The sequence below is a fragment of the Eubalaena glacialis genome, chromosome 1 (genome assembly GCF_028564815.1).
Source record: "Eubalaena glacialis isolate mEubGla1 chromosome 1, mEubGla1.1.hap2.+ XY, whole genome shotgun sequence".
In the NCBI taxonomy this organism is placed as follows: domain Eukaryota; kingdom Metazoa; phylum Chordata; class Mammalia; order Artiodactyla; family Balaenidae; genus Eubalaena; species Eubalaena glacialis.
In genome coordinates this window covers 216,065,783-216,089,024 of record NC_083716.1, presented here as the reverse complement: position 1 = coordinate 216,089,024, position 23,242 = coordinate 216,065,783, and the positions used below count along the sequence as shown (strand labels likewise).

The 23,242-nt window shown below is 39.0% G+C and overlaps 1 protein-coding gene across 2 annotated transcripts in view; it reads left to right on the top strand.

Annotated features, from left to right (window-relative positions):
• The first annotated feature begins 1,220 nt into the window (after positions 1–1,220).
• The window catches only part of ERBB4 (erb-b2 receptor tyrosine kinase 4), a 1,117,451-nt gene continuing 1,095,429 nt past the window's right edge, over positions 1,221–23,242 (top strand). For both annotated transcript variants that reach the window (XM_061187123.1, XM_061187117.1), the window contains exon 1: positions 1,221–1,988. In XM_061187123.1, the coding sequence (XP_061043106.1) occupies positions 1,907–1,988 (82 nt within the window). In that variant the 5' untranslated portion in view covers positions 1,221–1,906. The remainder of the gene's footprint in view (positions 1,989–23,242) is intronic.

Below are 23,242 nucleotides of genomic sequence, written 5' to 3'. Positions count from 1 at the left end.
TCAGGTCTCTGGGATGAAGCTGCGGTTTCTCTCTGTTCTAGCTCCATGGAAATTCTTAAGGGACAAGGCTATAGATAAAAGATGTGGGGGAGGAATAGGAAGGTCTCAGATGATGAGTGAGGAGGCAGGGTGGCTTAATTTTTAAGCTCCCCTGATACTTTTTATTTATGTATTTGCTGTTACTAGAGAAACTGAAAAAGGAAAAGAATTCATACATAGAACGCCTGTGCAAATAGCAAACCAATAACCTCCTACCCTCAGGAGGTTCTGGCCTCTGTCCAGGGTACAGTTTCAGAGCTGTAAAAAGCAAGGGATATGGTACAATGATATGACCCAATCCCAGATATTTTAGTCCAGAAACTCCTGTAGCTAGCAATGACCTTTGGGGGTTGGGGAGTGTGAACGGCCAGAGTGAGAACATGGAAGGGGACTAAAGCCGGGTCCACTGTAGAAAAAACCTAATCATGTGAGGTTGGTTATGTCCTGACATTGCCTTAAGTTATTTCAGACTGAACAGCTCAGGCCTGGGACCATTTCTAGCCTTTAGAACCAAATTGGTAGCTTTGGACTAGAATCTGCTTCATGGGAATGAACCCCAAACCACGTTGTTCTAGAGTCCAAGGGAAAGATGAAATGACCCGTAAAGTCTAAAAATCTAAGTAAGGATGCAGCTCTACAAACGTGGAATTTTAGTTTGGTCAGTTTGGGAGGGTGGGAAGGGTGGGAGAGACTGTATAGTTGGGGAAAGACGGGTGCTTAGATTCCCTTCACACTTCTTCGAGTGTGAAGCATGAGGAAGTAGGAAGGGGGGGTAGGTTTTATGACTGAAGCAGTGTTTTCTTCTATTTCTAGGGCAAGTCCTGTCTGTGGATGAGCACCGTGGTGACTTTCTTGTCTAAAAAAGAAAAAAAATCTTTTCTGTAAGCACGTCTGCGCACTCTGCGGGCCAGCTGTCCGGGGGGCCTCTGTTTCAGTCCGTGGCCTCGGGTGAGCCTATTAAATCCAGCTTTCCCCGCCCCACCACCAGGCTCCCGCTCCCGGACAGGTGTTTTCCCAACTCCCGAGGCCCAAGATTTTGGGGAGTGGCTGAACCAATAAGATTTCCCTTTGGGGGAGAAGGCGTGGCTAGTTGGGTCGGATTGGGGGCGGGGTTTGCGCGGCTGAGCCGAGCCAGCCTGATTGCGTGGAGGGTTGTTTTACTCACCGCCCCCCCGCACCGTTTTTTTTTCTTTTTCTCCCCCCCTCCCGGACCCAATCTTATTAATTTCTCTGTGGGGCTGCAGCTGGAGACGGCGGAGCGTTGGAAATGACGCTCGGAGCTTTAATTACAGCAGCCGCCGGACAAGTGTGAGGAAAGCTGACAGGAAAAAAGGACAGGATCGGGTGAAGCAAGAAGCTTCTCCCGCCACCCCTCCCTTTCCTCCCAATTTGGACTGGAGGTGCGAGGAAACTGAAAAGGGAGCCGAACAGAGTCCGGCTGCGGGGAGAGGCCGGAAAGCTACCGCCTGTTTGCAGTCAACTTTTTTTGGAAACCCTTTTCCGAACCCTTGCTTTTTATTGTTGACCAACCAGGGAGAGAGAGCGAGAAAGTGAGGAGGGAGCGAGAAAGCGGAGGCTCACCCGGGGAAATAGCTGTCCGGCCCGACCAGGAGCACCACGCGCACACACTCGCGCCCACTCCCACCCGCGCGCACGCTCACGCGCACCCTCTGCCCCCGCTCCGCCGGGCCCCGGCCCCGCGGGCGCGGACTGGGTCGCCCGCGCTCGGAGCCGGCGCCCCGCGGGCGCGGCCAGTCCCCCTCGCGCCCTCACGCGCGCCCGGCTGAGGGATCTCCTCCGTGTGCCCGAAAGGGGATATGCCATTTGGACATGTAATTATCAGCACGGGATCTGAGACTTCCAAAAAATGAAGCTGGCGACAGGACTGTGGGTCTGGGTGAGCCTTCTCGTGGCGGCGGGGACCGTCCAGCCCAGCGCTTCTCAGTCAGGTGGGTCGCGGTCCTTCTCGCGCTCCCGCGGTTGACCCTGCGGCCGCCGGCAGAGCTGCGCCGGGTGGCTCCGTCGCCCCCTTCGCCCAGCCGGAGACGCGCTCGCTCCGGGGCGTGGAGGGATCACTCCATCCGCGCCTCTTCCTTGGTTTTCGTGCGACTCTCTTTCTGTCCCCAAACTTACCCTCTGCGTGTGCCTGTGTTTAGTTATCGTGAAAAATCACTCTGCGCCCCTTTTCTCTCTCTCTCTCTCACCCGCTTCTTTCTCGCGCGTTTTCTGTGAGCCTCCCTAAGCGGGATCCCTTCTGGTGGCGCCCGTTGTGCAGGACGTGGGAGACCCAAAGCCGGAGTCAGGGGAGACGCTCCTCTCCGGGTCCGGGTCCCCCGAGGGAAGAAGCCTCGGAGAAGCGCTCCCCGCCCGGGGCCGGGGAAGGGCGGGGGTCCCGAGGCGGTGGCAGCTGGGCTCCGCTGAGCGGGAGGGCTGTGGAGAGAGCGGCTCCGAGAGAGCGGGCTTTGCACCTGCGTGTGCTGCCCGCGGCCGCTGCGCCCCCGGCCGCCCGAGCCTGCGGGGTCAGACCCGCCCTGAGCCCAGCCTGGGAGCCGGAGCGCGGCGGGAGGACGCGCCTCGGCCCGGGGGCCCACAACGCTAGGCCTCTTCGGCCAGCGTGCCCAGCCGTCGCCCCCATTGACTAGAGGGGCGCTTCCTTGCCTGCCTGCCTGACCGCTTAAAAAAAAAAAAAAATGGCTTTGACATATTTAAGCCGGGAGCCCGGCCTTCCCGTCGGTTTCTGAGTTTGGCTCCAGGAAGAGTTCTTCCTGTAGTTCAACTTGCTATTGGCCGGAGTCTCTCCAACTTCTGTTTACTGCCGGGCGCGACTGCCGAGCCGACCCGTCACGCGGATTGAACCCGAGGCGGGCGCGGCTGCGCTGGGTGCGCGGCAACTGTCGGCCGGAGAGCTCGCGCCCCGGTGCCCCCGCCCGGCAGGAGGCTCACTGACCCGGGAGAGGCAGCGCGGCGCGGTAGGCGCGCCGCGGCCCGCAGGGCCAGTGACAGCACCTGCAGGGCGAGGGAGCTCAAAGTTTCTGACACTTGAGTTTCCTGGGGATAAAAGTGGGACAGGAAAGGGTTGAGAGAAACGGGTGACTGACGCGGCCAAGGGGGGCCTTTTGGAGAGCCGGGGAGATTTCCGGAACCATCCGGGGCTGGTCGCGGGAGCGTGGGAGGCAGCTAGAGAAGATAAAGCCCACGGGAGTGGCGAGAGGGAGAGCTTCAGGCCCCCGGAGGGTGTCCTTCTGACCTCACCAAGAAAACAGCGCGCTGTAGTTTTCCCGCTCCGCCCCCGCCGCCTCCCCCTCCTCGCCTAGTAAATAACAAGTTACAATCCTCGAGCCTCTCAAAATGACCTTCGAATGGCACAGTGTGCGCCGTTTGTACTGGACGTTTGCACCCTCCCAATTACTCCGAAATTCTTCATGCATACCAGGTCCCGAGCTCCAGCCACCTCCGGAATTACACCAACACGGATTTGAGATTCCAAGGGGCCTCTTAGATACATCCCTTTTTTATCTCCCTCCCCACTCCGAGTCCCTTCATATTTCCCCTCAATGGGTTGATTATGCACATTGACCCATTCAAAAGCAGTTGCGACTGACACGGAAGCTTAGCCGAGAGGAATTTCTGCAAGGAGACCTACTGGGGGCTGTCTGGTGCAGCCTCAGCCGCTGGGGGACCCGGCTCCGAGTCTGCAGCAATTTGGTATTAACTGTGCGGCTCGGGGTTGAGCTATGCCGAAAAGCCCTTTTCAGAATTTCTGCAAGGAATGTAATCCAAATTAGTTCTGCAGCTGTCCTCTTCCCCGTCTCAGGCGACACCGGCTCGCGCCCTCGCTGGTCGCTTCTCGCTTCCCCGCGTGAATTGTCAGGCCCACAAGTGAGCCCATTTAGTGCGCGAGGATTAGCGTGCCATTGTTGTTCCGTGTGACTCTGTACTTGAAATTCTGGGGGCACAAAGGCGAGCCTCCCTTGTTCGAAACACAAAGTGATCTAGATGAAAGGGCCGCACAAAGAAAAGCTCTCGGGTGCATCCCTGGTGTAATTGCAACACGCACGCTAAGGTGATCCACTGGAAACTGCAAATGCCCCCGGGACTTCTTTTTTTGCTCTTCCCCACCCCCGCCCTGCCGCACCTGGCAGGGAAAGTTCAGCTGGTTTTAATGTAGCGCTTTTAGAAAACCAACTTACATTCTGGGGTATGAGTGAGGCTCTGCGTGTGTTCGTGGCTACGTACCTATGGCTGTATGTTCCCAAGTAAATACATATTGCGTGTCTCCCCTGTCGCGGTTAGCAGTCAGTAGCAGTTTGGAGGAGTTTGTTTTGGTCCAAACGAGAAATTAAGTGCGGATAAGTAAACTAAGCTGCCAGAGGGCGACAAGATGTTGAGTGAATTGCTTTTAGATGAAACAAATTAAGGAAAGGAGGGAAGACAATCTGCTTCTCGCATTATTAGACACGCTTGGAGTTCAGGGGAAAGTGGCATATTTTTGAAATGCTAATTTCTTAAGAAGCAGAAGGAATGCACCTTATTTACTGCTCTATGTGAACAGAATAAAAATATGGGAGGGGCAGGATTCTGTTGTATAGATCTAAGATATTTATTAAAATAATTGTAACTGAAGAGGACCTGTTTTTATTTTTCCTCTTTTGCTTGGAAAAAAAAATCAACTTTAGAGAAGACAGTTTTTTTTTTTTGATAGTAATTCTGAAGGGCTTTGTCTCATTTCCAGTGATTTATTTTATCTAGAAATATTATAGTCAAAGGCCCTTTATGTGGCTGTTATAAAGCCTTTACCACCAAAAAGAATTCCAAAATTTCTGTCTTCCTGGTATGATGGAAAAATAATCAGTATCACCTTTGTGTTGAAGTACAATATATGTATGTAAATGTAGTAGTACTGAAGTGATGCCCTTACATACCTTAGTAGATATGAACAAGTTCAGTTCCCATTTTTTTATTTGCAAGTAACTAGGTCCTGCTTTTCATTCTATAAAAGAACATACATTTTTCTATGTATTTAAGATATATCTCCAAAATTAGTTTTTTTTTTACATTTGAGAAGAAAAAGGTTAATAAAACTTAGTTAAATGATGGAAAGATGTTCAATATAATTAAAAAAAAATCTTCTCTCCCTACATGTATTTACTGTAAGCACACCCATGGGTACAGTTTCCCTTTTTTTCTTTCAATTTTGAAATTCTTATATATGTAAAAGGAGCCTTTTTAGACTAAGGTATAATTTTTTTTCTTCAGAATGCTTCCAAATAAATTTATACATATTGTGACTGCAGATCACTTGAATATACTATAATGTGGACTGATATGATAAAATTGAATGACTCTGGTTGTGTCATGATTCCTTGATTTCTGATTTTTTTCTCTCAAAACAAACTCCTTTTTTTTTTTAATCATACATGCATAGAAAGTCAAATTTTTTGAAAATCAAGGTACTTACTCCTTTATATGTATAATTTTCATTTAGTCACTGAATATGTGTCTTAATTAAGAAATTGCATTAGAATATTTACCAGGGCATGCCCTTCATGGAAGATGTACGTATTTTTTGCTCTAACCGGAAAACACTAAGTTTGTATTGGCTGATTTTTGGAGTTTGCATTCATTTGGGGAAAAATCATATTTTCTCCTTAAAGTGGATTCAAATATCTAGTATTCATGAGCTTTCATCCCTTTGGTTCTTAAATAGAAGTTCTATTTATCATCTGTCTTATGCATTTACCTTTTCCATTACTATAGATTCCTTTTTACGTCTTATTATTTATTGAGTTTACACATATGAATATATGTTTTCCACATCATCACTAAGGATATTCTTTTTGTGTGTGTCTTTCCCAGCAACCTGCCACTCAGGCACTGCAGGAGTCCTCTGAGCCAGTTTTCATTCTTTCTTTCTGATAAATCTGATATGGCTGGTTGGCTGGACAATCGCAAGCCATTCCATTGCTCAGATTTATTCCTGAAAGAAAATAAAAAGGCATCGATCCAAGATCACTAGCACATCTCAAAAACCCTGACTCCAAGGCCAAATCTTTCTACAGAGAAGTCCCCTTTTCCCTTTCTCTCTCCCTCTTTTCCCCTCTTGACCAAAGAAGGGAGGTAGACTGCTGCCATTTAAAAGATGCTAGGGATGCAAGGAAATGTGCTCTATCTAAATATGCTCTGAAGCCTTGTGATTAGAGCCACCTTGTGATTAATGACTATGTAAGGTGCACATTTTAGAAAATAAATTGAATTAGTGTGTCTTAAACATGGCAGTGTTTTAAAGTGGTATCGTTTTTAGTATTATTTCAATCCAGTTATTTAAAAAATTTAGCATATATTAAAAATAGCAACAAGTTTTTGCTTTATTTTACAGTGTCCTGCTGCTGTTGGATATCCATGTGTAAATTTTAAGTGCCTCTAACGTAAAGGAAGCAAATGATCAAAAAAGATGTTCTCTTACCTGCAGACTTTTTGGCACTTGCTGTTTGATTTCACCCCTTTAAGAGATACTGCTTTATAGGGCGAGATGTTAATATTTACCTTGAAATTAGCTTATGAATGTTTAAGACTATAGCTGTTCTACAAAAGTTAATTGTCAAGCATATTCCACTGTTATCTTTGACAGTGATCTACTGAGTATGGTTGCAGGGCAGAATTTAATCAAATTATAAACTTTTCTCCAGGTTATATCATTTTAGAAATGTTCTACTATGTTACATTTGACCATATGGAACCAAGTTGCATCTTTATCTAGTACTCATTTCCTGAATTAATATAAATATTAGACAGTTAAAGTAAAACCTTACTTTTCATGCCTTCTAGTATTCCTACTGACTGAAATTTACGGTTTATAATGACAAATAATCCCTCAATTTTATTTTATTTTTTTAAATAAAAAAGATCTTAGATCAGTGTTTCCTGAAACTGTAGCTTTCCTACGTAATTTGAAGGAGATTTTGCCTACCTATTGTGTGGCTAAGTGTGACACAGGACATAGCCAGGTGGTTCAAATCAGGATTTCTATATTGTAGGGACATCGTTCCTCCAGTTTCTTTTTAATACCTTGAGCAACTCACTCCATGTCTTTGTGACTTGGCTTGGATGCCTGAGGGGGAAATGCATGTAATGCATTCTCTATTTCTCCACTGTATAGCCCTTTTCCGAAAAATGGCTTTAAAGTCTTCTGTGATATTGAGATACATCCCAGTAATGAGTTAGTTGATATATTTAAAACATGAACACATATGTTAATAAACATAATGTAAGCTCTCTAACAGACCATTGCTGTCAGAAGAGCACCTGCCTAAAGGAAATAAAGGGATTATTAAGTCTAAAGAATTTGTATTTCAAGGCCATTTCCCCAAAATACTACTTTTCAGAATTGCTCTATGGTCTCTTTAGATTTTGTCTTATTTGGCTTTTTCCGAGTTGTTGATAATTCTGACATGTTTATTAAATAAATTGACCTATTTTCCAATGCTTTAATCAAAGCTTTAAAGCCACTTTCTTGTTGTAATATTTGGCACTTCAACTGGTGCTTTCTATTTGTACTAATTTTTCAAGAGGGAAGAGAACTGTCTCACTTTTATAACATAGAGGTGAAATATATGGTATTTGGGGTCCTAATTCTAAAGTGGTTTTTTGAACAGGTAGTAATTGCTTTATAGTTATTTTCATTTTAAATACGTGATTGCTTTGCAGGCCTGTTGCTTGGCACAACTCCAGGGGGCGGCAGCCACATAGAATTTAATGGGAATGGTGCACGCCTGAGCTATCAGTAGTGCAGCAGCAGCCCTGCTGTTGTGGAATGCTACAGAATAAAGCAGCAGAATACAAATTAGGAGAATTAGATTCTGGTCATACAATCATTGTCTCTGTGATCTTAGGTTAGACTTCTTGCTTTGTGTCTCAATTTCCTCATCTCTATCAGTATAGCTGAAAGTAATACTTAAACAGTTAACATCTTGAATGTTTTTAATGATTCAGCTAGACAGGAAAAGAATGTTTAGACTTTTTAGAAAAAAGAAATGCATTGGTTTTCAATTATTTTTATAAAGGAACCTCTTTTTTTTCAAGTGAATTTATGTGTGTAACCCTGGTATCTAAAACAGGTAAAAGGGTGAAAGGAGAAGTCTTTTGTTAAAGCTTCGTCGAGAAGCCAGCTTTGTGCCCCCTGCCTTTGGCACTCTCCCACTTTTCTCCCACTCTGGTGTCTACTGTCCTGCGCTGGCTTTACAGAAATCTAGCACTATTTAAAAGCCACTCATCTAGTCCACACCTTTTATTTTCTAGCTGAGGAAACTGGGAGCCCAGAGAAGTTAGGTAATATAAATTAGTTGGCAGTTCCCAACACTCCTATCATTTTAACATACACAGAAGTACTTGAAAAGTTGCAGACACTTAAAAAAAAAGAATAAAGTTTAAGGTTGGGTTATTTTTAAAGAGTATTGGAAGATTGAATGAAAACAAATGGATTGGAGCCATGGGCTTAATTATCAGACTGCGAAGTTCTTTTCAAGGGGAAGACTGTAGGATCATCATCTTTAGTTTATATTTAAGAATAATCATTGATTGCATTTATAACTTACAGCACCTTAAGATTAAAGAAATATAGCAAACTTTGTTAAGGTGTAGTTCTGTAAGATGATCTATTCACCTGGTAGTGCCTATTCTGGACATAGAATTTTGACCCTGAAAGTCAGGTAAGGGTTGCCGATGGTAGTATCTGTTTATAACAGTGCCTTCAAGAGTTTCTTTTACCTGTGACTTTGTGAAGGTGACCAATAAGTAGAGAATGGTTATTTCTTCATTCTGTATTAAGTAGTATGCATGCTTTAAGAAAATGGATTATAAAGGGTAAACAATGGGTTCTTCATGACCAGTTAGTTGCTTGGGATCCTTAACTAGCAAATCCATGAGAATACTTCAGATTCATCCAGGCCCATCCTTAGACGCAAGGTTCTTTATCTTAACCACTGATCTTGTTGGGTCCTCATCTTTCTTCAGGCCCTACTAGGATCACAGTTATTCTTTGCACAAGTGCATAAGCTAAGCTTTAAGTACTAAGACTTTATAAATTTACTTCTGTGGTGCATTTGCCTCCTTCTAGTTGGCTTCTGCAAGATGCTGCCTCTGGTCCTTGTGACTTTGAATGTTGTTGATTTAACCTTAACTCTCTCTGGTTGTCCCTGACTTCTCTAAAGCGCCAGAGGTTTCTCGGACATGATCAGCATTCTCATGGGGGATAGTGACAGAAGGGAGGTTTAAACCTGTTTTGGCAGGAAGAGTCACTTCCTGTTAGGAATTTGCGATAAAAATAGGCCCCCCTCTGTAAAATGTTAACATAGACATGAGGAAACGTCCTCTGCAGTATCATTAAACTTCTCCCTTGAGAGCTAGCTCAGGATCATTACTGTTAATCATGTTATTTCCAATATTGTGGGGGTTACTGAAGCATACTAAACACGAATAAGAATATATAAGACTCAGTTTCTCAATCCAGAGAGTTAAAGTAATAGGAATCAAGGCTCTATGAATGTTCTATATTTCATTTGGAACGTTGTCTAAAGGTGTTTAGAGAGAAGAAAATGAAGGGTGCAGTAAGCACTCCTTTATTTTCCAAAAAGATCAGACTTGTAAATAATAAATTTTACCTACCATATCTTTACTACTCTTCTGACCTTTACTTATGTCTAGTCCCATATGCACATGGGCTAGGTGGACATCCAAGTTTTAAGCTTTTAGGATACTAATGGGGATTGTAAACCTGCTCTCAAAAAATGTGTCTGCTGGTCTTCTATGATGTGCTGAGGATATCTCATGGCTGGTTAGGACTGAAAAAATGACAACAGATTCTCTAGGTTCTATGACTATGTCTAGTATGGTTATAGCTTGAGTAATAAGTTATGCAATCCTCTATTTCAAGATGGGTCCCCATCACTAGCAGGGGATGCCTAATTGAAGTCATGGATGGCATTTTGCTTTAAGCGAACTCTCCTTTTACTAAAAACTTTTTTTGTCATTATTTCCTATTCTTCCCTGTAGGCTTAGAGGATATGAGAATATGAGATTTTTTTTTTCCTATGGGAACCTATGAAAACCAAATAAAAATAAAACAGAATAATATTTCTTTTAGACACACACTTTCATTTTTTTAAGAGTTCCTGTTGTCTGATCATTTTGTCTAGAACTAGAGCAGTTAAACAAGTTTTTTTTTTCCCCCAAAGGAAATTTGATTGCATGGCTTATTAAAATCTATTCCCTAAGACTTTTGTTGACCTCATCAAGTCATTAAAAACTCAGAGCAGGCTACTGCAAGATCCTCTTTACTCATCCCCTTGTTCGATGTCCTTTTACCTCCAAGACTTCCTCTTGTCACTGCCAGATGACCATTTCTAATATAATACTTTTATTATCCTAGTTTCTATTCAGAAGCCTTCAATGGATTCCCATTGCAGAGTTCAAAGCCTGTTAAAATAGTCTTCAGTTTCCTTTTTGATCCAGTCTTAAGAGTTTCTTAAGATGTATTCTGTCTAAGAACCAGGCTGACCTAGTCAGTATTCCAGAGCCTTGCTTGCTGTCTTTCGTTTTGCTGACCCCTCTCCCTGGAGTTCATGGCTCCCTTGGATGCCCTCCCTGTCCAAACTGTTGAATCTTTCCAGTTCCGTATTAAATCATACCTCTTCATTAGATTTTCCTTCATTTGCTACCCTAATCTATAATCCTGATCTGTACCACCTATCTGCATTTAATCTTAAACCATTCTATAGTTTTAACTTTTTAAGAGCAAACATTTTTATCAAACCCTGCAGAGACTAATGAGGTGCCACATACATGGTAAGCTCTTTAAAAATATTTTTTTAAATGAAAGAATAACATACATTTGCTGAAACAATTTTAAGCTCATTCACGGATGGTTATTATTTATAATTAAACCATATAAGTGCACAAAGTAAGCTGTTCTAAAAACATAATTATAGAATTCCTAATAATAGATATTAGACATGTTTACCTTGGGAATTTCCTTAGTTGCTTTCTTGAGCTTCCTAGGGTATTTCTTTCAATGGAGTGTTTCCAAGAGTATATCATTTGTCCTCATTCCCATTTTTAGAGTCTGCTCATAATATGGTACCAAATATATTTGTTTTATTTTTGGTGAGTTAAAGATACATAAATACCATTCTTAAACATGTAACTGTCTTGTAGCCTACTATTTTTATGTGGCCATTACTTTGCTTTTCTTACTTATCTCTTATTTTAAAATTTTAATCAGTTTAAGCAGTAAACATGTACTGACCTATCAGTGTGTTTGAGGACTGTGTTAGGCACTGAGGAGGACATATAAGAAGCTCAAGATGCTAGATTTCCCCTTTCTTTTAAAGAAGGACAGATGAGACCAGTGAAACACAATATAAAAAAATATGTTATTAAGTGATTTTTCCAAACTCTTGGGAGGAATTTGCCTGCAGAGAAATGCTAATAAGGATTTCATGAAAAAAGGGTTCCAGACAGAATGTGGCATTTTCTATTCCGAGATGTATGTAATAACACAACTTTGTTAATACTAAGACTTCTCAGTATCTTAAAATAGACAACTAGACATATGCCTCCCATTTGAAAAGGATCCTATAAAAGAAATACTTGCAGCATAACTGTACTGAGAGGTGACTGGGATTCTCTTAGCTGTTCTTTTAGATGATTCACTCTGCATTCTGAAAATTGGTGAAATGATTATAGTATTTATAGATTTTCCCTGGTCAGATTCTACCAGGGAAAATGCTCTTCCAGACATTTCTTCTCAGGTTATCAGATTCCAAGAAACTGTCAACCTTTCTAGGTCACTGTGGTGCCCTAAGTGTACCTTAATTTTTAACGTCCTGAGAGAGTTAATGTAACTTCAAAACTTACTAACAGTCTGCAGAGTGATCTATTAATGAGAAAATTGCGTATGGAGACATTAGTACCTCTGTCTGAAAAATTTCTTGGAACTTTCCTGATTGTTTTTCCTTTAAGAATCCCTGAGAAGAAACTTTGAGTCAGGGATTATTGTTCCTACTTTGTAGACGAGGAAATAGAGATATAAAGAAGCAGTTTGTAAGGGTGAAGCCTGACTGGTGCATCCGTCGGTGCAGTTACATGTCTGCCGTGTTCTGAGCCAGCTGCCTCTGCCGTCTGCTGCTCCTCCTCTTTCATGCCTTCTCCAGCCACAGGAGCTAGTGACCCTCTGAAAGGCGTGGCTCCTCTACTCTACCTGCCCCACTGTGTGAGGAAAGGATGCTCAGCGCACCAAATTCTTCTGCCTTCAGGTCAACAGCTCTTTATGCTTTCCCTGGAGCCATTTGAAGAAACTTATCCAATAAATCTATCATTCGAGGAGTCCTGCTTTGGATTACTCTGCATTTCTCCTCATCCTTTCTATTCTCCAGAGGTCTTTTTGTGCGTGTGTGTGTGTGTGTGTGTGTGTATGTGTGTGTTGTGTGTTGTATGTATTAAGGAAATCATCATATAAGCCTTGTCTTCTTGAGAAAACTTCAAAGCAGGGGCATTTCCAAGATGTTGGGACCTGCATTTATGCAGTTTGGGGAACCTCTTTAAAAACGATACAGAAATAAAAATACAAATTAAGTACAGGTCCTTGGGAGGCACCAATGGAAGAGAGGGGCTCTGAAGCTGAAGCCTTTTACAAAAAACTTTATGGTACTTCTGCCTATGTTTGAAAATTATACATTTTAAGAAGTCATATTATTTCTCATTTAGTGTGAATTTTGGGTGTCATATAATTTTTAATTTTCTTTCCTACTGCACGTAGCTAGCGTCTACTATTAATGTAGAAGAATGCATTGTTTCGAGAAAAAAATTGTCATAAAGAGTAAAATCACACTATAAAGCACTTCAGTATATCTTTGGATGAAATAATGTAGTCTGTAGAGATAATTTTCAAAATATTTCCACTCTGAATATGAACATGCCTCATCCAGGTATATATATATTTTCTTGATGCCATGTTTTTTAAATGGGTCATGTAATGCTGTCTCTTATGCAGTTCTGTAGTTCATAATGGTTGGTTTATAATGTGATTTAAAAGAATCTTGTCACTTTTGGTATATAAAAGCTATATTACTAAGGCCCTACCATTTGAAATACAGCTCATTGAATTTTTAATCATTTGTTATTTAGCACAGTTAAAAAAAAAATCTATCTTTGACTTTTACCCTCTGACTATGTTAAATGTGACCATTTTAACTACAATAGACATTATTAGCTGTGAATGAAACAATGCATCTAAATTAAAATCAGTACTCAGCTCAGATATTTGGTAATATTTTAACTACTAATATATTAACACATTTAAGTAACAATAAAATGATTAGTATTTCAAGTCACACTTCTACTGTGTAAATATATCAGCTAAACAGTTAATATTTCCCAGTTGTTTTAACTTCAAATTTAGCAGCCCATTGTCCCTGGTGATATATCGAAACCTCTAAAAGTGTACTTGGAATTAATGGAAACTGAAGTGATTGGTATTCAGATACAATTCTTTAGTGACCTTTTTCTTTTCTATTTTTTAAGTGCAGAATGAAATTTGAAAATATAAAAACTTTGAGATAAATTGAAATAGACAAAACATTTTATGTAACTGTTGATGAAAAGGACATTTATTATTTTTTCTGTACTTACTATATTGCTTGTGGCCAGAATTAGCACACCATGAGCCAGAGAAAGAGATAAGACAAACAGAATGGCAGGCAGCTAATTTTGTTTAGCAAATTTAGATCTGATACATGCTGTTTCACTCCTACAAACTGACTCAGCCACTCTTTGAAAGGTACAGATGAAGTTTGTCTCCCACAGTTTAACAGCTTTCACTCAACATTTATAGGCTGTATAAAAATAAATTTCTGTTAAGTACCACATTTCTCACTGGTAGGATGAGCACTGTGAAGGTAGATTTATTAATGAGAAAAAGGGAAAAAACAAAAACATTTCAATTGTTCCAGGTCTGCTGAAAATAAAATATGTCAAAACATCCAAAATATCTTTGTTTCACGGACATATATACTGGGCTTGGGATATTTAAGGATTTTGACTATTTGTGAGTGAATCAGAAGTCCCATTTTATGATAATTTTCTGATTCAAATCTGGTATGTGGTTAGATGCATATTCTGGAACTAGTCATTCATCTGCTGGATAAGCCAACAGGAAGAGATCCACTGTAATTATCAGGAAGTGGCTATAAAACAAAACACACAAAAAACCCAAATCTTGGTCTTTGTAAAAAAGTGTCATCATCCAAAAGAATAAATTTTAATGAATTCCTAAGTGAGACTAACTTGTCTGAAAAAAAATGTCATAAAACATGTAACACTTGATGGAAACGTGATCCTAGAAAAAGCCAGGAATTTGGACAGTAATATCCATGTTTGGGAATATCTCAAAAAACATCACAAAAGTCTTTTCTATCATAGTGTATTGTAAAGGTATCTAAAAAGTTATAGTATTATTTATATACCTGCTAGAGCTTTGTCATGGCTCAAGACTGCATTCTCCATAATCAAGCTCACTATAGAGAATAATTCTCATATTCATGAATTGTTCATCTCATCATATTTTCAGTGGTTATTTCAAGGTTAATTTTTTCAGACAGCTTCTCTCTTGATTAAAGTCTGTAGTAATTGTATATATGCTGATATAGCACACGAAGGTTTTAAGCTAAAGACGTCTTTGATTTCATAGCAGGTCAAGATCAAATGCTTTTCAATGCTTCCTACTCAAATATATGAAAAAATAACTTTTATGTCTTTTTTATTTCTAGTAAGAATGTTGAGACTTTTGTTTGGCTTTTTCAAAATCCTAGAAACCTTTGTGTAAGGGTATGAGCAACAAAGTATATTCCATTACCAGGACTAGTATCCAAGTGCTATGTTCCTTATGCTTTTATTGTTTGGTAAAATATTAAAATATATTCCTACTGATTGGCTTTCCCAGAGCCCTCCCCTGGCACCCCTCCCTCAGACTTTCCCAGATCAAACAACTGAAGAATTAATATCTGACACAATCAGGGACCTTCAGATCTCTGGTTTGGCATATACTGTGATCCATTCTTATGTGTTTTTGCTGGGATGGTCACTAAATACTATGAATGTTACTCTTACACGTAATAAAAATTTTGCCATAAGTATTTTAAAATAATAGGAATGTGAACAGTATCATACTAACTTTGCCGCCGTTAAGTATTAACCGGTATGAAGGAGGCATGTTTCTAAGTTGTGTATCACAGCTTAGGTACTAATGATTTGACTTGAAGTTTGGAAAGAAGTGGCTTAAAAACAATAGACAGGATGTCACTGGTTCGCAATTGAATTTAACCTAGGAGCAAATCTTATGAATGAGGCAGGCCAAAGGACTCAAATAAAGCAGATGCTGTGAATTTTCCTGAGAGTGAGGCAGGTGCTGATGTGTGATGTGTGTCTTTAAATTGGGCTGCTGAAGAATCACAACAATTTGAATTTGCGATTGCCATAACTATGTGGGAATAAACATATTACATGCTTATATTATTAATCAGAATGAACAGCTTATCTGGCAAGGTGTCAGCTGCCCCACGAGTGTGTATTGTCACGTAAGATATGAGTCTGTCCCTTGAGGGCACCGCATATACTCCTTTCATTTGTGGTGGATAAGAAAACATTCAATTAAAATTTTTTTTACATGATTAAAATGTAATATTGTGAAAGAAGTTGTGAATGTCAGCTTAATTATGATACTCTTGGTAACTTCGTTTGGACATGTGATTTATTATTTTACAAAGAAAACTATATTTACAACAAAATAATGGAGTTCCATTTCATTTGAAGAATGATTAAAGAAAGAAGGAGATGCCAGGCATGGAAAAGAGGAGGCTTGGAAAGGGGACATGATAACTATCTTCAAGAGTTGGAGGGCTGTTACACATAAGAGGGATTAGCACTGTTCTGTGTAGCCTTGGAGAACAGAAACATTAGCAGCTGTTTGAAATTGTAAGGTGTCAGATTTCGGTTGAACACCATCAAGGAGTTTCTCACAGTTAGAGCGTCCCAAAGTTGGAATGGTCTGTCCTGGGAGGTGGTGAGTTCCTTCATGTGTGTGGGGTGGTAAAGTCTTACCTAACCTCTTCTGTGATGATAAAGAATGAATGAGGCAGCTGAAGAACAACTGGTCAGTGATGTTGGGAGTGGGGATTGGGTTCTGTGGCCACTGAGGGCCCTTCCCACCCTGAGGGTCTGTCACAAGCACGTCATGCCCAAATATCCTTTCCTGGTCTCTGAAAAATAGAGGCAGTGAAAGCCACACTCTCTGTCTCTGTGACTGGGATTCCCACCCAAATGCTTTTCACCATCTACCTGTCCTTAATAGATTTGTGGATATGTGAAGGATATTTTAAAGTTTGGTTTCCTTAAATATAAAATATTTTGCTCTTATTTTTTCTCAGTAGTCTTTACGTTAGAACTTCATACCTCTAATGTAATGTACTATCACAAATCATTCCCAATTGTAAAAACCACATGATACAGAATAAAAGTATACAAATGTTTCATTGTGTTTCTGGGTTTATGCCAGCAGGTATTTATAAGACTGGGTTTAACTTAACCAGAGGGAGAAACATATATAAGAAGGTGAGGACATAGGCAGGGCAGGAAGTTAGAAAAATAGGCCTCTAGTTCTGAGTGGAGGGTAAAGTGTTAAGAAATCAGAGCAAAAGAGAAGCACTTTTCTAAAGGGACTGAAAAATCAAAAGGAAATAAAAAGATGAAGGCACATACGCATGCTTCAGTTGGTTACAAATAAAGTAAACCTTACTCAGTCTGCTTAGGAAATATTTTTCTTCAAGGCCTTTGACATTTCCATCTCTTTTACTACCTATTTTGTATCTATACTGTAAGATCTACACTAAATGAAATGTTTTGCTTTTTTCTTTTGTTGCCATTCTTTTAACATTCTTTTAGGTTCTTCTGGTATGAAAACTGCATTCCTGTTATATACCTTATATACCTTCTGCCTTAAGTCTTTCTGATTTACCACCTCTCCTGTCTCAGTCTATATCCATTTTAATGCTTCCCCTGCAGCAAGCACTGTGACTGTGCTGGTACTTTTACGCATTAGTTCCAGTGTTCCCTAAAATCTGCATGGTAGGCGGTATTAACTCCATTTTAAAGATAAGGAAACTGAGACTCAGAATGACATAACTGGCCAGGATCACAGAGTCAGTTCTCAACAGAGATAATATTCTAACAGTCTACTTGGCTACTATTGGGTATACTTTAGACTTAAGATTTTGGTTATCCATCTTTAAAGAGGCAGTGAATGAAGATAACCCACTCACCAAGTCTTTCTCAAGCTTCTCTTTGGCCTTGGTCCTCTTCATTACATTTTCGTCTCAGTTTCTGGATCCCTTCCCCATCTCAACGCTGTGTAAGTTATTCTGAGCTCTTACCTCTCTCCAGAGCTCTCCTCCTTCCTGTCGCTACTGCCTGCTGGGTATCTCTACATGGATCTACCCAGTATCTCTGACTCAAGCAGTCCAACGTTTTACTTTTCTCTTTTCACTATGTAGTGTGCTTTTTAAATCTTAATTGGTATAAATTTCTATACAACACAACTAATTCTTCATTGATAAAAAGCCAACAAGTCATAATATCTAATACTTACTAAAGGACTACTGTGTCAGGAAGTGTGCTAAAGCACTTCTCATACAATATCTCAACTAATCTACACAACATGGCCACTACTGTCCTCATTTTACAGTCAAGGAAACAGAAATTTAGAGAGATTTAATAATTTACCAAATGGGAAACATCTGTGCAGGTGGCCAATCAGCAATGCCTAAGCTCCTAACTATCAATTTTCCATGGTCCAAATTGCAATATTTTATATAAGAAAATAAACTAAAACCTCTAAGAAGGATATTGACAATATAGATTCATTTGTTACCTATTTTAGGCCATTAACAATTATTTTATTTGATACCCGTAATAATTGTTAATAACCAGGTATATTTGTGAATATGCAAATCTTGGAAACATGATCAAGTATATTAACAATATATGCTACTTTTCTATTGTCACATTATAATTTCAGTACATTTATAACACTTCAAATAGAGTAACCAGTTTAATCACTTTTTAAAATCAATAATATCAAGTGAAATATTGCAAAGAGTTGAAGTAGAGGTTAAATAGAGGGACTTAAGAATTAAATAGCCCAGGTTTGCATACTAACCATGTGAAGATGGGTTAATTTCTTAATCTTTTTAAGCTTCAATTTTCTCATCTAAAAAGGGCATCTAATATTAAGATCAACCTCATATTTATGAAGATTAAATGAGGTAGTACATATAAAACAGTATCTATCACATAGATGCTCAGAAGTTAATTACATTATGTACACTATAGTATTAGTAGTATGATAGCTAAGGCAGTTAAAAGCAAAAAAAGAAACATCATACAGTTAAAGTTACAAAATGTTAAATATGAGCAGACCATGGACTTCCCCTTTCTCATAGTTTGAACAGCAGTTCTATGTCCTATGTTTATAAACAGGTGATGCAGTATTGATTTGCAGAAGCATTGTGTATATGGATAGGCATGAGTACTGTAAGTAGACTATTTGGGAAAGAATTTGGCTACCTGTGAGGGGCAGTTTTCTGAAATCATTTTTCCTTCATATTCTTTTTTTTTTTTTTTTTTTTACAGTTTTGGTATTAAAAAAAGAGCTTCGGGAGACAGTTTTGTTCCAAAGATTTATGTTTACCTGGCAAACTCAAGTCCTCTGTCCTTTCATCCTTATTGTTTTTTAAAACACCTTCAAGAGAAAATGGTTTTTAATCAAATTCATGAGATAACTCTTTATGTTATATTTTATAGCCATTTAAACTTTTCAAGATAGGGCACAACGAATATAATGTATGACTGAATGTATTTTTGGAAAAATTTCTGCACACTGGAGCAGAATCTTCACATCTATCTACGAATACTAAACAGATTTTTCCACATAGAAGACAGTCTGTAAATTGCTATGATTATTAAATTCTTTCCCTCTATCATGGTTTTTATACATTTATTTTGATATTTAAGGAATCAAAGGCTATGCATATCATCATAAAGTTTTTAATTCACAGGGCTCTGCAAGTTGTGCTCACTCGCGGATTAACATTGGAACACCGCAAAACAGTATTACTAATGGGAAGGGCAGTTTTTGCTCTTCTAAAGTTGACTGCTTCCTTTCTGGCAACAACCTCAACCTCCCTACTGCCAGTGAGTTAGATCAAGAAAATAGTTATTTCTCTTAGTTACCAGTCTGGAAACTTTCAAAGATGCTGTGAATTACAGCATAAGAAATAAAAAAAAATATATTTTTATTTAGGCTATTGTCTTTAGACTGAGAGACAGATAGAAATTTGGTTCACAAGCTCTGTCACATGCCATTATGTTGCTCAGCTGACAGGTGGTGCTTCAGAATAATATAGACAGTGGGGATGTGTGATTAAGTTCTCTCAGACTTTTTGGGACACAGTAGGAGTTACACTCTTGCAATTAAGACCTTTTAATGTAGCAGTTAAATTACTAAAAATTCAGATGTGAAGATAGTAACACAAAATAATTGTCACATGCCAGAATCTTCTTAAATTTTATATGATTTTTAGATGCAGGTGTTGAATTTGGGATTGAGATTTCATGTAGATACAACTGTAATTTTTTCTTAAATGCAGACTGAAACTGGAGTATTAAACTATAATCCAAGTCAATACCACTGATTTTCCTCCATCGATTTTGTTATTATTTATCATTAATATGACATTCTCTTTAACCTATGGTTGATCACAAATTTAGAGAAAAAAAGTGTTATCTGCATATTTGAATCAAAGAAATTTTTAAAGGATATTTATCCAATTAAGATGCCCTGATATATTTTAAATGAAGATACCATAAGCAGATTAAACTTCATGAATATATTCTGTAAATGACAATTGTTGTTACTATGGTAACCTTTAACCAGGTATTTGGTGGTGTAATTTAGATTAGTCCTATTCAGTGGTGAGGTAGTGGAAATGAGAGTAATTAACATTCAAGGTTTGAGTTTAAAGAAAGACAATATGCTGAGTTTATGAGAGAAGCAGGGATATTGAACGGGTAAATGAAAATGCTAGAGACGAAATGACCACCACGTAACATTCAGCCAGTCTCTCCTTCCTTTATCTCACTCCATGCTGGCTTTTGTTTTAGACCCTGCTGTCCTCCACCCATGAGTGGTTCTAACTGCATCCATGAATCAGGAACCAACTCATTCTCCTCTTACACAGCAGTCTTAATCTTTCACTGCCGGTCAATATCCTACTTAAAAACCAGTCTAGAGAGCCTTTCCTATTAGAAAGGGCAGTCAGTTTCTATCCGTTTTATTACTAATTTTGCCTTTCTTATGTAAAATATATCATTATTGTGTTTAAATACTATAGGATTTGTTAGGGTTCCATGTGTTTATGAATTAACCCCCTGCCCCAACCCCTATCACCAAATATGGAAGCAGTTTTCCTCTTTTCCACTTGTACATTAGGAAGAGTTTGCTATGATTCTAATTGTGTCACTCATTTCCTTCAGTACTATTTAATGTACAGTCTTTACCTGGGTGTAGCACTTTGGATTTTTAACTTTTATTTTGTTTTATTTGAAATCATTTTGTTCCTTTATTTAGCTTTTGCAAATATACTAAAATGGGTTGTCTGTGGACATATCTGCCTGAAATGAATACAGCTTAAAAGCAGAAAATTATTGATTTTTAAAATGAATTATTTTCCTCAGATTTAGTGAGGCCAATTTCCAATAGCCATTTTATTTACCCTTTATCATTTCATGCAGTAGCTTTAATATCACCAAAGCTACTGTCACCATCAATACATTCCTGAAAAAGAACATGATGTTTTGCAGTTTTTCCAAGAAGAGAGTTGGGAAGTTGTATGCATTGTTTGATTAAATTTTGGTATACCTATATTACATAAAACCCCTTGTAACTCATAGTTTAAATCATATTTCTTATGTTTCTAATAGTAATGTTAAAATATTCCGGTTGAGTAGCATTTATTGTACTTTTTAAAAAAATTCAGGGATGAATGATCTATACTACGTTATATTGCTAAGAGGAAGGATAGCAAGCTTCTCTGGATTTATTTGCACTTTGAGAAATAAAATTTAGGAAAACTGGTTATATAAGTTTTTCATTCCTCTCCACTAGAAATCTTGATTAGGAACATCAGTGCACATGATTTTGGGAACACGCAAGAAGGGCAGCAGTGGTAGTCCCAAATAACTATTTTCAGAGGAGGTCATAAACAGCTGTCCCTTTTGACTGTGATCCCTATTTGGAATAGTCTCAGTACTTGTGAAAGAAATCTTCTCTAGGATTAGGGCTTGACATGCAACTATTCGTGTCCTAAGACCTTATATTCCCCGCCACCCCCTCCCGTGATCATTGTTTCTCCAGCAGGAGTTAGAGGCTAGGCTAGCAGATATTACCTCAGCACAGTAGTTAATTCCTTTTTGCCAGTTCTCCCTCCTATTCCTATACAGTATTTCAACTATGAACTAGTTCATGTAACAACTTGAGCTCTCTATTCACTCAACTCTTTAGAAATAATGAAGTATAAGTGAATTGCCAAAGTTGTCCTTCACAACAAGGATCAAAATTGTACCTACTAGAGCCTTGTAGCGCCCCAAATGTTTATTTTTACACAAATATTTTGATTCTCATTGGTTCCATGCATCACTGCAATTCTCTTAATGCATTGTGTTATGCTCTGTAGTTTTTACAAGTATGAAAATGTTGAAGTATATTTATTAGCCCTGATGCTATTGAACGTTCAGTTATTTCCCAGGACTCTTAGGTGGGTCTTGGGAAATTCTGAGATGAAATTATGTAATGTGTAAGTGAGAAATGACATTCATTTTTGAATGTAATTTGCAGTGAGGGCATTATTGAGGAAGAACTAATTGCTATCATATCTGTAGTTGAGATCAGAGACAATGATTAGAATTCTGTTTTCTAAGATTATTTTTCTAGGCATAGACACTGTCTCTCAGACTGCAAACTGAGATGTACTTATCTAGAAAATCAATTCCTTCTCAATTAATTTATTAGTGCATTAGACTGGTTTATGATCAAAGTAGGTCTGATATTGTCATATTATGCATAATATAACTATGCATTAAATATGTATAACGTATGTATCTCATAGCTGAGAACAATGAAACTACATAGATAATCCCAATTTGTGATACACTTTGAAGTTTTCTAAGTTTTGTCCTTATTGGAATAATGTATTTTTACAGGTTGAAATTCCAGACAGCTTCACACTATAGGATTGTGTTATGTTTTCTTCCATACAGTGTGCAGCGTTTTAATTCTTATAATAACAGGGCTGCTCAGTTTGCCAGCAGGAGGCCCCTCAAAGCAAGATGATGTCTCTCGGTTGGCAGATTTCTGTATAAATAAACAACACTCTGCACATTCCTCTCAAATACCCGAGTAGGTGAGATAATGCTATATAACTTTTTTTTTTAATTTAAAAAATAGCTGTATTATGTCAGTGACCTGTAATAAATAGCCCTGCAAGGAGAAACGACAGCCTCATTCACCTTGCATCCATGTAGAAATAACTGAGCTCTATTTCCATGGCTGGAGAGAGAAGAAAAAAGCGAATGGAAGAACAGAACCAACCTTAGATCGCAGTCACTCATGCTAATAAGAGGAAGTTTACACTGACTGTTTTTACTATGTTGAATTTACCACTCAACACACTGCAGGTAAACACCTTGTACTCTAAACATTCAGATAGTTGTTGATAATAATGGTGTGGTGGATACATCATAAAGAGTGTGTTGCCATCTCCCTGAATTCTACATATTTTTCTGTTAAGTTTTCATCAATTAGCAAAATATTATACTGAAATAAATTTATTAATTGAACATAATGATGCATTGAGAACAAATACAGTTTTTGGACCAGGATGGCAATATGTGTTTAAGCTTTTCTAATTCAAGACTTGAGAATATCATTTTCTTCACATTGTACTCTACTCTTTCTTAAAAAAAAAACATTAATTGTGAACATTGAAATGCTTAATAAAGAAAAAAACATCATATGTTACAGAACAAACTAAAACTAAGACCT